Below are 12,613 nucleotides of genomic sequence, written 5' to 3' on the forward strand. Positions count from 1 at the left end.
TTCAATTAACTCAGCCCTGATATAATTTAACAATTGTCTACAAAATGACTAAATAGTTAACTCCCATGCAATAAATGAACAGGACAAAAAGCAGTAGAGAAAGCCAAGAAGAAATTAAATTTTTATTAATTTGATAACCACATGTTAGTGTACAAGACCCTACAAGTAATTTTCTCGTGGTAGTATATTATGTTGTGAGGTCAACTCTTAAACAATTAGCAGTCCTATAACATCAAATATTTCCACAAAGAAAAAAAGAGAATGTATCACTCCTGATTTTCCCCACCCACTATTTGAACTAACCTTTCAAGAGACCTGACTGAACAAGACATTCCTAAAGAGTTTTTATTCTGAGCCTTTACTGCCAAGCATCCTTTCCAGTTCAAGGATACTTTCACCATATGCCATAAGATGTGGAGGACACCATTTAGGGAACTAGAAAACAAGTTGACATATGTACAGAAACCAAGATCTTTGTAACAAAACACACTGCTGTACCTTACTTCTTTAGAAAACTCCCGAAACAAATGCTGATGGGCAATTATGATCCCTTAAATTCAGTACATTTAATCATAGCAGATATGGACAGCAGGTACACATCATGTCCAATGAGGATCATGCAAGGGATACTCTATTACTGTTTCAAAACTAAATTCCATGAACTATAAAGAGAGTTAAAACAAAGGGGGTAGAGGGGAATATTATCTTTGTCAGCAACAATAACTAGGCTTTGTTCAAGAGCAAGTGGACAAAGATATTAAATTAGGAAACCGCTTTATTTTTTTCCCTGCAGCTTCCCCTGTGAAGAGAAATAATGTTATGAAACAATCATTTCTGAATACAAAGGTTTTATTATTCAAGTAAAAGCAACTAGGTGTATTTAACAGTAGATCTGGACAATAAACAAAAACACAAAACTGTAACTTTAAAAAAATTAAATACGATCATAATTTACAGTATCCAAGTCATAATGCATAATGTCATTAATATAGGGAATCCTGGACACTGTGACAGCAGTACTTCAGCAGAGCAACTCTTGCCAGTGTCTGTCAAGCAAAGGATGTGGAAGAGGTCCCAGGTTGTATTTCTCTGTAAAAACTGCTTAGATTATTAAGGTAAATTACTAGATTTTGCTAAATTGTATTATACTATGTATATAAATAATACAATTCTCTACATTTAAAAGCTGCATTATTAGAATGTCTAGCTGAAGTCATGGGCAAGAGCTCTTAGGTCAAGTCAGAAACATGTTCGTTAACTTGCTAAGCAGTTTAACTTTTGCATTAAAGTATTTACATGAATCTCTGGCTGCCATCTACCAGTACAGACCTGCTAGCAGAAACTGGTTTCTGCAGGATGGCAGTACTGCTGGTTTTGCTGCCACGGTGTCTACTACTTTAAAAGATGGTACCTGTCCCAGGCAGTTTATAACAGTAATATGCAGCAAGAGAAAAGGAATGAAGATGGTTTCAGAGATCAACTCTGAAAACAAACAAGCCAACTGTAAGAGAAACTTGCAGTGAGCACTTCATCTCAACACAACACTTGGAAGAAATGAAAATGTACCAGGTGCACTCTCTTTATACACTTATTATCCCTCATATGCAGCAAAAGGTTATAAGTGTTGCTGAGGAAAAATATCTCAAAGGCTGCATGGCATACACACATCAGATTCAAAGAAAATCACAGACTGCTAAAAGAATAAAGTAGAAAAAGGTAAAAAGAGTAATTAAGTCTACTTGTGTATAATTTACAAGGCTAGAAATATGCCAGCACATGTGCTTTCACATATTTAATTAATTTTTAAAGCACAGCTATGATAATGAGTGATAAAAATAAAATTTAAAATATTGCATAATAAGTAACAAAAATAAAAATAATAAAATAACAATATTTATATTTTTATACTATTTATTTACAGTCCATTATATTACGTAGTTCCCTATAAGTCCTCGAGTAGTACTCAGAGTTATTCTGGGATTAGGTGCAAATATTCTATTTGGTTATAAAAAAAGCTGTCTGGAAAAAGTGCTAGGAATGAAACAGAAGCAACCAAAGCAGCTAGCAATGTAAAAATTCAGAAACTATCAGTTCCTGCCCTACTAATTACTAAGAAGAAAATCCAGGTTTTTTTAATGAAATGGAAAAGTCAAAATTCTTAATGAAATGGAAAAATCATATTCATTATTTTCCAGTAACTTCACAGGCATTAGAAGGATAGAAGAAAGTAATTGTCAGGCATGACTCCTCTATATAGAGATGTTAATATATACATAAAAATTAATATATACTGATGAAACTTTTACTTAAGATCCAATTTTTTTTCATGCTTCTTCAATTCTGGTAACTTATTCTACATATTTAAATAAGGGGTTTTTTAAGTAAACAGACACATTTTTGAGGAGTTCATTAAAAAAACACTACATAGCACAAGTCCAGTGAATAAACAGCTTTTCACTTATAAAGTTCTGCAAATGATATTTCATGCATAGAAGGAACAGACCCTCTAAACTTACATCAAAAGACAGATAACACACAAATTATCCTTCATCTCCAAACAGGTATTAGCAGTTAGGCCTGATTCATCCCACCTAAGTTTAGGTACCTAACCTCAAGCATTCACACAAAGACTTCAGTCACCCTGTAGCCTCGCAGGCTGTATCTGCACCAGCGCACTCACAGTGCCGGGAAACATTCCCGGGCACTGGCACCTGAGCAGCGTTACTCTCAGTTTTACACAAGGGTCCTTGGCATGGCTGTGGCCAGCCGGCACTTTCCCAGACAGGCTGTCCACAGCCACCCCATTTAGGAAGGCAAAAGCACCACAAAACGGTCCTGGTACACGTATAATGTAGCTATAGGGTTAACAGTGAGCAACAGGAACCTCTAAATTGCAATTTAAGCTCTTAAGTGAGCTGAATTATGTCGATACCTCTTTCTCCTTACATTGTGAAGAGACCTTGAACAAATACAGATTCATATCTTGGCTGACTCCACTAAGTGCCTAAAGCTATATAGGATGATATATAGGCATCAATTAAATTATGCTTTCTACTTTAGGAAAAAAAAAAAATATATATGCTTCCGCAGTCTACAGTTGTTCCATGAATATTGCTTTCTGCTTCTATTTACAAATACATACCTATATAAATATGCACACATTCAAATACAGATGGATGCTACAATGTCACAATTCAGTATTCTCAAGTAACAATAATTCTAACAAAGAGATACTCTCAAAATTATTCAAACTCTGTGTACAGTTTAAATAATCTACAATTCATCTTGCACACACTCTCAGAAAAATCTGCACTAAATTAGTAACAATTTCAAAACTGAACTCCTGCTTTGCCAAATAATAACCAGTTGTTGGAAAATAATGTTTGCCAGAACAAAAGGAAAATAGCTAAATTAAAGACAAAATGCAATTTAAACAAAAGCAACTACTTGAAACAATCTGCAAAGAACTTCCTCCTCAGTGAGAGAAGACAACTAGATGCACCACCAGGAAGCAACAACTCTATCAGTAAATGAGGAAAAACAATAAAGCTGGCAATAAAAATTAACTTCAAGACAAAAAATTAACATGTTGCTTCACACGGCAGTTTACAAGAGGGTGTTAAACACTGTAAAACACTCGCAGCACTTTTTTTAATTCTGTAGAAAGGTTATGATGCCTGCAAAACAAGCCATATGTTCTGACTAACAAGAGAGAAGCTGCAACATGTGCTTCTCCCAGAAAAATGGAGGAAAGAAGTCCATACTTGTCCAGAGTCTTTTCTGCTTCAGCTCATGTGTTCTGCACTCAAAAAGTTACAGTTTACACACCCTTAGTTTCATTTTAGTGAGAATATCTGTGTAAGGCATTCTCAAGGAAGCTAACAGCAAGGAAGTTTTATATATATATGTATATACACACACACACAACAGACAGTAATGCTAAACACTGAAAAACGTTAAAAAGTGATCAGATATTTTGACTAGAAGTCATGACCATGTTAATCAAGTCCCTATTCGTACTATACAATTTTACTTACAGTGATAAGCCTACCTATTTTCTCTGCATTTTTGCATGACTGACCTTAGAAAACACTCAACCAAATCAAAGCTAATAATTACTGAGATTAAAAATTTTCATTTTATTTGGAGAACATCGGTATTAGTCATTCACTCTGAAAGAGGTAAGCACTATATGGAATAGCTAATTATACCTGGCATGCAAATTACATCCAAGACTGATACTAAACAGTTATGTTAGCCTACAAGGAATAGTAGGAGTGAGTACTTACTATATTCTCCTAGTTTCATCATAAGCATTTCCCAGTGATTTGCCCAACACTTAATTACAAAATCCAACTGTGTAAGGCTTTCAGATCGCTCTTATGGAAGAGTCAACGTTCCCGATGCAATACATCAGCAGTCTAACGGAATTTTAGACTTTATTCTAGGAGCCAGCAATAAAAGCTAAATTTGTAGACTCACAGATTATCTACTGAATCAATCCTTTTAGTTTTCTAACTTTTAAAATACATCTTTGTTTTAAATGAGGTCAGTTAGCAGACAGGGATAGTAAGAAAGCAGAGCAAAGACTGCCCGTTGTTTGGCATCTCCCTCTGTACCCAAAGGATTCCACCAAAGACGAAACTTGTGAAACAAAATGAAAAATAAAGAAACAGAAAGAAGTCTCCAACCCACCGAGAAGGATTCCATACCAATGACCTGTACAGTCAAAGTCAAGTCTGAGGAACTACCTTCTGTATTCTAAATGCATCTGTAGTTTTAATGGGATAGAATTAGAGAACAGCCAAGATTGGAATGAACCTCTGGAGATCATCTAGTCCAAACACCCTGCTCAAAATAGGGTCAGCTACAGCAGGTTGTGCAGGTTATTGTCCAGTCAGGTTCCGAGTATCAACAAGGATGGAAAGTCCACACCATTCTCCAGTCAATCTGTCATCTATCAGGTTGGCCAAGCGTGATTTCCCCTTTGATAACTCATGCCAGCTATTCCCAATAACCTTTTTGTACTTCCTGTGTTTCAAAATGGTTTCCAGAATTATTTGTTCCATCACCTTCCCAGGAACAGATTTGAGGTTGATGGGCCTGTAAGCCCCTGAATCCTCCTTCTTACCCTTCATGAAGATAAAAAGTGACATTTGCTTTCTGGCAGCCCTCAGGAACCACCCCCAGTTGTCATGACCTTTCAAATGCAGTTGAAGAGTCTTTGCAGTGACATCAACCAGCTCCCTCAGCACTCACAGATGCACTCCACCAGGTCCCACAAACTTGTATATGCCAGGTTTGTCTAAATATTTCACAGTCTGATCCTCCCCACCAAGGGTAAGTCTTCCTTGCTCCCTCTGATCTCATGGGCCTGGGGTTCCTGAAGGCAAGTCTTACCAGTAAAGACTGAGGCAAAGACAACATTGAGTAGAGTACCTCAGCCTGTTCTGCATCCTTTGTCACTAGATTCTCTACCCCATTCAGCAGAGGAGGCACATTTTTCCCAATCTTCATTTTGCTGCCAATATACCCATAGAAGCTCTTCTTGTTGCCCTTCACATCCCTCACCAGATTCAACTCCAGGTGGGTTTTGGCTTTCCTCACCCCATCCCTGCATACTCAGACAGGGTCTCTATGGTCTTCCTGGGTCACATGACCCTGCTCCCATCTCTAGTACATTTCCATTTTATGTTTGGATTTTGTCAGGAGCTCCCTGTACATCCATGCAGGACTCCTAGGACCTTTTCTTGATTTCCTCCTCATCAGGGTGAGCCATTCTTGAGCTTGGAGGAGATAACTTGAAAAAAATGCAACCAGCTCTCCTGTACCCCTCTTCTCTCTAACACACCCCACTTCTCCTAGGCTACTCCATAACGTAACTCAGCCTATTAAACTGCTGAAATGTTTCTGCCAAAGATAGCTGTTGGATCTTCTGGGAAACCTCTTTATTAACACTATATTATGTAAGTAACATCAGTTTTATTGACTGAAAATTGAAAAGCAATTTCAACACAATCTTTGCCCTTTGCCATGTTAGTTGCATCAAAATGAATTATCAAGATGATCTGCAAGCAATTTTATTACTTTAGCGCTTTCGTAACTCATTAGTAATCAAGTGCTTATCATAACCTAAACCTGAAAGACACAGGTAAATTGAACAAATACAAATGTTATAAGAACATGACAGGAAAGCTTTTCAACTTTATTTAAATAGGTATTACTCTTCTGCTCCATCTGCTGAATATATTTTTTTTGATAACACTTAACTTACCACTACACTAAACACACTTTTTACAGGAGGTGCCTCCTTTAAACTACACACGTTGAAGTGATGCTGGCATATTAGCATCAGGGGAAAAAAGCCTCAACTGCTAAAATGTGTACTAAGTAGCACTTCACAGAGGTTCATTTTTTTAAAAAATAGATTAGAAAATTAAGTAATTCTCAAAGATTATTTCCTCTAGAAAAATAAAGTTTCATTAAAATTGACCTATTATCTGTTCGCTCATAGCACTTTGACATGTCCTTATTTAATTTGCTGCTGCAAAAGCTAAAGGAAATAAAGAGTAAAACCTTATTAATCAGTCTAATTTACACACCAAGTGACAAAGGGACACCAAGTGACAAAGGGACACCAAGTGACAAAGGGACACCAAGTGACAAAGGGACACCACTACTTATTTTAACACAGGTGAATCTCTATAAGCTCAGCCAAAACATGAGCGTTCCAGTTAAAAACATGATCTTCCCAAACCAGTACCAGCTATAGAGATGGAGATTTTTTTAGTGCAATATGGAATAATAAACAACAACATAAGCGAGAGCAATATTAACTTTTATTTAGCAAAATTAAAAATGCAAATTAATAAGAATTTAAACCCAATAGTGTCTACTTGCAAAAGAAAATGAAGTATTTGGATGAGCGTGTTTTGCCCATCTTCAGGGTACATTGAGAAGAACTCTATCTCCACCTACTGGACCAGCTAGAAAAATGTTTGTAGTTTGCAACCTCCCTGTGCTGTTTTCAAAGCCATCATATGCATATATTCATATTTCTTCTCCTTTCTGTAAGCTCTCTACATGCCATATATTTGAGGACATTATACTTCACTGTTTAATCTCGCCTAAACCCATTCTTAAGCTTGTATCCACAGCCAAAGGCTATCTACTTACCAGTCAAAATACACTGTAATTGCAAACTGCTATGTTCAAAACACTGAGGCTGAGCGTATGAACTTTTATCCTTTTGGATTATGCTAGATTTAAAACAGTGTAGGACTACCAACACAAAAAAACCTAACCTGCATAATGGTCATTGGTTTGGGGGTTTTTCTTTTGGTTTTTTTGTTTGTTTGTTTGTTTTTAATTCCAGTGTATGTGGGCACATCCATACTGGTGTCTCAAGCTGGATAATCCACCAGAATTATAAATTTCTTATAAGCAAAAACAATTTCTCCTCTGGAATATTCTCCACTCTTGCCACCAACAGACAATACGTATGTTTGTACATGTTTGTTTAATTGCTCCTTCCCAACATCAAAAGAGCACACAGATGTGACACTTCTTCCACATATCTGCCTTTTCTTTCTGTTCTGACAGCAAGATCACTCATTCACAAGTCATCTTCAAAAGTGCCTATTGATCAAGTTTCTAGGTCAGAATTTCCTAAACCATGTCTTCCACAATAACAGACCCACCGGGATAATCAACCTAGTTCAACACCTGTTTCTGGTAGTCTCCCCAGCTTTCTTTCCATCCCACAAAAAGACTAAAATACATATCAGAAACTGTTCTCCTCAGCACCAATTTTTCTTCTGTGTGTGTTTCAGTCTCAGCTTAACAGGTTCATGCAGACGCATTACAGCAAGTACAAATACTCCTCAAGCAGCTCCCACAAAAGCTGAAAACCCACAGTGGACTGCCACCTCCAAAACAATTCACCTATGCCACTCCCGAATTTGCCAATGGGCAAAGAAAGCAGGCTGTACAAATTCCGACCCCCAAGAGGCCATTCTTTTTTCCTTCCCTGCAAGAAGCACCGAGACTCACTTTACAAGCACAAGCCAGATCTCACTCATCCACAGAAACAGACTTACTGTACACACAGAAACTAACAAAACAATGGTGGGGTGTAACAGCTTCACTGCCTTCCCTTACCAGAAAAATAAGCTAATGGACTAACGAAGCATATAGATGGTAATCTCTATTCTAGCTAAGTAATAGTGGATCCACTTACAAAATTCACCTTTCATCATATTAAATTTGCCGTGCACATTACCTCAGAGTCTCTTTTCCATAAGAAGTGAATTTGAATTTATTACTTTCAATTCTTTCCTTTATTCAGCCTTTTGCTTCTTCCCAAGTCTGTTTTCTTTCAGGATCTCCTTCTTCTCTCCACTCCACAAGTAACACCAACTAAGATACCACCTTAGTTACCCTGTAAGGCTCAGTCTTTGCTTTTCTTCTGAGTTTCTTCAGTGGAAGAGATACCATCCTTTTACCCAAGTGCTACACAATCCAACTCAAATCTTTCTTTAACTTTATTATGCTTTGATGTTTCAGGGAACAATCTACATTAAATATTTAATTATTTATGTGAGTTTGCTTATGTTGTACTAATGTATATTCAAGAAATAGACCATATAAGTCTGAAACAATTACAGCAACCACTTTCCACCAGAGAGAATAAACATTTCTTTCAGTCTGCTTCCTCAAGTTCCCTGTAATGGTATGTCAACTATTCCACCTGTTTAAGTAATAAAAGCCTCCCACTGTGAGTTTAGCCTCTAATCTATATGAAATCTTTTTTTTTTTAAGAGCAAGATCCGCCTGAAAGTTATGTACCCTGACAGCACCATACTACCATAATTGCCCAAACTGTACAGAGTATGCTAGAGTAACTGATGGAAACTACAATTTCAAGTTAGAACTTCCACTAAGGCTCAGTGTTAACATGAAAAAGTGTGATAAGCCTCCCAAAAGCTGCATTTTAATTTCTTGTTACTTGTTTCTCATACCTGTTATAAGCCATTCAGTGTTTCTCAGTAGCTCTCATAAGTACCTCTGATGAGATGTAGTTCTCACTAAATTCACAAAAACCCCTTATGTTGCTACTTATGAATGGGTTAAGCTTTTGTATTGTTTTCTAACTGACAGATAAAGGAAAACTCAATCTCCAAGAGACCAACTTAAAACATTAAAAGCATCAGAGACTACCTGCTGCTCAAAATAAATATGCATCAGTCTGTATCTCCCTACCCCAAACACGGAGTTTAGGGCAGGGAGATAGAAAATGAGTAAGATAACATTAGTACCTCCTCTTTTCAGCCAAATTTGCACCTTCATCCTTCAGCTCCTTACTTTTCTTTACACAGTCTTCTAAGAGAATTTCCTTTCTTCTCTTAGTTGCATGCACCCAGTTAGCATCATCATCATCAGCCAGATCCTTGTCATCCGCAGCTTCTGCTTCAAATTGCTGAGAAGTAGCCTTTGAAACTTTCTCACCAATCTTTCTCTTCCACCCAAAAGAAGCCATTTGGAAAACTAGAGAAAAATGTATTTTCAGTAGTTAGGTAATTCAGCATTAAAGTACACAGAAGAAAAAACACACCTTGCTCATCTCAATTCCAAAACAATAAAATGTAACAGAGTGCCACTCCCTCACAGAAATTCTGCCCCTCGGCTTCACCAGAGATGTTAGGCAACTACAATTTTGAGCCCAGCTGGACTCTAGCAGGAAAAAAAAGGAAAAAGAAAAAATTTTTAAAAGCCAGAGCTCTGACACACCGGAGAGCCTTAAAACGTTGACGTCAACACACCAGAAACCAGACAAGAGCAGAGAGGAAACGACTCGGCCCGAGGTGAGCGACGCATCACAGCCTGGCCACTGCCCCGGACCGCCACCAGCTGCACCGGCCATGCAGACCGCCCGCTGCACAGCCCGAGAAGCCTTCGGCACGGCCGCTCCTCAGCCAGCCAGGCACCCCCGGGACGGGCGTCTCCGGCGGGGCGCGGCCCGCCGCTCACCCCGGCCGGCAGCAAGGCCCAGAACAACCGACTGGGAGGCGGCGGGAGCCGAGCAGCCGGCGGAGCTGAGGGAGACCGCGTCCTGCGTCGGCACCGCCCCACATCCCCCCGCGGTTCGAGCCCCGGGCAGGGGCCTGCGGCAGGAGACCGTTACCTGCCGCCCTCCTCCGGGCTCTTCTCTTCCGGCTGGAAGACCCGCGCGACCCTTGACCCGCAGCCGACAGGAAGCGGAAGGGCGGGGCGGCAGCCGCGGGAAGGGAAGGAAGGGCAACCGGCAGCGACCGCCGCCCCTCGCGGCGCCAGGGACAAGCAGGGCCGCCGGCCCCGCGGGGCATGCCGGGAGCTGTAGTTCCCCCGGGAACCGGCTCCCACCCTGGAGGCCCCGGCTCGGGGAGGGCCGGGAGGCCGCGTGTAGGTGCCGTGAAATCCGGCTTTCACGAGCCGAGCGGGAGGCGTCCGGGCACCGCAGGCGAGCGGCAGCTCGGCAAAGGAGCGCGCTGGGGGCGAGCCCGGCTGCCCTGTTCCCCGCCGCGCGGCCGGAGGCGCAGGACGGGTGTTGCGGCCTTGAGGATTTTAGTAACGAGCGTCACGAAGGGCATCACGAGCTAATTAAGTACGGAAGTGCTGCTGGCGCGAGGGCGAAGGGGTGACAGCTCTGGTTACCAGCCGCTGGTGCTGCTCAAGTCCCACAGCGGGACAGGCGCCAACGGCACCTGCCTGTCGCCCACGGCTCACCCGACACCGACTGACTCGCCCGTCGCCCACGGCTCACCCGACACTGACTCGCCCGTCGCCCAGCTGACAGCACCGGCTGCTCCTCCCTGGAGCCGTCACTGCCCCGCGCGGGAAATGCTGGGGAAAAGGAAAGGAAAAATGACCATGGCCGAAAAGGCAGGTTTTTTTCCCTAAAAGGAAGAAAAATACAAGAAGCTACTGTGTTTAAAACTGCGCCCTAGTTACGGGGGCAAATAGCAAGACAAAAGAACTGTGCACAGTGCGTGCAAAGCGCAGCGTGGAAGAGGCAAGATGCGGCGAGGTACCACAGGGCAGGGCAACAGGGGACTCCTGCAAGGGGTGTTCAGCGCTCCTTCCATCTCAGTTCCTTTTTGCAGCAAGAGAGCTGACAGGATCTAGGGGAAAACGGTCAGTCAGGGGCCAGGCTAGCACAGGCGGTGGCCCAGTCTGCCTAGCTGGGAATGCTGCAGTACGGTGTTGTTATGTTGCCGCTTATTCCAAAATGGTAATCGCTGTTGTTTTTAAAACAAGTGTAACAGTCCTTGCCTGTTAATGTCTAACATACGTAACACTAGAAGACAGCATGCACACAGTTTCAAACAAAATAGTTCAGTATTTCATGTTTACTTAGTTTTAAGTTATTGAAGTTTAAAAAGTTACAGTTACAAAGAAGCATTTTTGCCATTCAGCTTTGTCAAAAGAAGTTAACATAGGAAGTAGGCACATCTTTGTTAAAGAACAGGACTCCATGTCTTACAATGGTAATCAACTGGTAAAATAAAATTTATTTCCAAGTTTGTATTAAACACTCATATCAAGACAAACGGGAAAGTTTTTTTTTTAAATATTGCACCACCAAGATGAATTTTTATCCATTACCTAATGAGCTACATTGCACATGGACAATCAGGTTCATCCATGTTTTTGAAAAAATTACAATACAAAGGCAAGATAATTCAATGTACTCCAACAGGAGTAAGCTTGGGAATAGAGTAACATACTTGACCAACTTGTGTATTTGCATAAGCTGCCTCCTTACACCCTTGGCAGCTTTCTTAGCAAAGTTTTGTTTTGCAGCCTATTGGCAGATACTAGTGCGATGCTAAAAAAAGTCTGCAAGATCAGTAAGAACATGTGAAGAAAGCAGTTTCAATAGCAAGATCTACAAAGCATAGGAAAGTCACACAACAGACAACTGTTCTCTGTTCAACTAGGCTGTCAGTCCCCCTTTCTCCCTCCCCCACCCCCTATAAAAATCTCAGTTCAATCAGAAAACTTTTGGCCATCAAAACTGGTTTATCATACCAATAAAATTTACTTTATTTAAAACTACATATACAGTACACTTCTGACAGAAACTTTAACCTCCAGATACCAAGACGAAGGGAAAACCATGGTTGTCTTAATGCACAAGAGCGCCAAAAAAGTATATAAAAATTAGAAGCTATTTGCACCTTGACACCTTGCATTTGAGGCCAGCATTACAAGGAGCAGATACTATTTATAAACATGTAGTTTAACATATGTAAGAGTGATCCCAAACCAATTCCAGATGAGGAATTACTACAATTAAAAAACCTGTGCGTTTGTTATATTTGTACAAGTGCAATATTTACCAATTTCAAAATAGAAGAGTAACAAAAGTGAACACACAGATTTATTTGGTACATCAGAACCAATTCTTACAAGACTAAAAACAGGACTTAAAAGTAGGATTTGCAGCTGGTCCCTCCTGTTGACATCTCAACCTCAGGAGTTTAAACCCAAAGCTTTATCTAAGGAAAGTCTTCCACTCTGAGATACAGTAAGACAGCTTTGCGTTACAGGAAACATGTGTGACACTTGAGGA

General features: G+C 40.4%; 1 protein-coding gene across 2 annotated transcripts in view; it reads right to left on the reverse strand.

Annotated features, from left to right (window-relative positions):
- Positions 1-9,961, reverse strand: part of TTC33 (tetratricopeptide repeat domain 33) — a 47,283-nt gene extending 37,322 nt beyond the window's left edge. For both annotated transcript variants that reach the window (XM_075527424.1, XM_075527423.1), the window contains exons 1-2: positions 9,790-9,961; positions 9,318-9,546 (exon numbers count right to left, since the gene is read on the reverse strand). In XM_075527424.1, coding sequence (XP_075383539.1) covers positions 9,318-9,546; positions 9,790-9,922 — 362 coding nt within the window. In that variant the 5' untranslated portion in view covers positions 9,923-9,961. The remainder of the gene's footprint in view (positions 1-9,317; positions 9,547-9,789) is intronic.
- Positions 9,962-12,613: the final 2,652 nt, after the last annotated feature.

Source organism: Mycteria americana, chromosome Z, assembly GCF_035582795.1.
Source record: "Mycteria americana isolate JAX WOST 10 ecotype Jacksonville Zoo and Gardens chromosome Z, USCA_MyAme_1.0, whole genome shotgun sequence".
Classification (NCBI taxonomy): Eukaryota; Metazoa; Chordata; class Aves; order Ciconiiformes; family Ciconiidae; genus Mycteria; species Mycteria americana.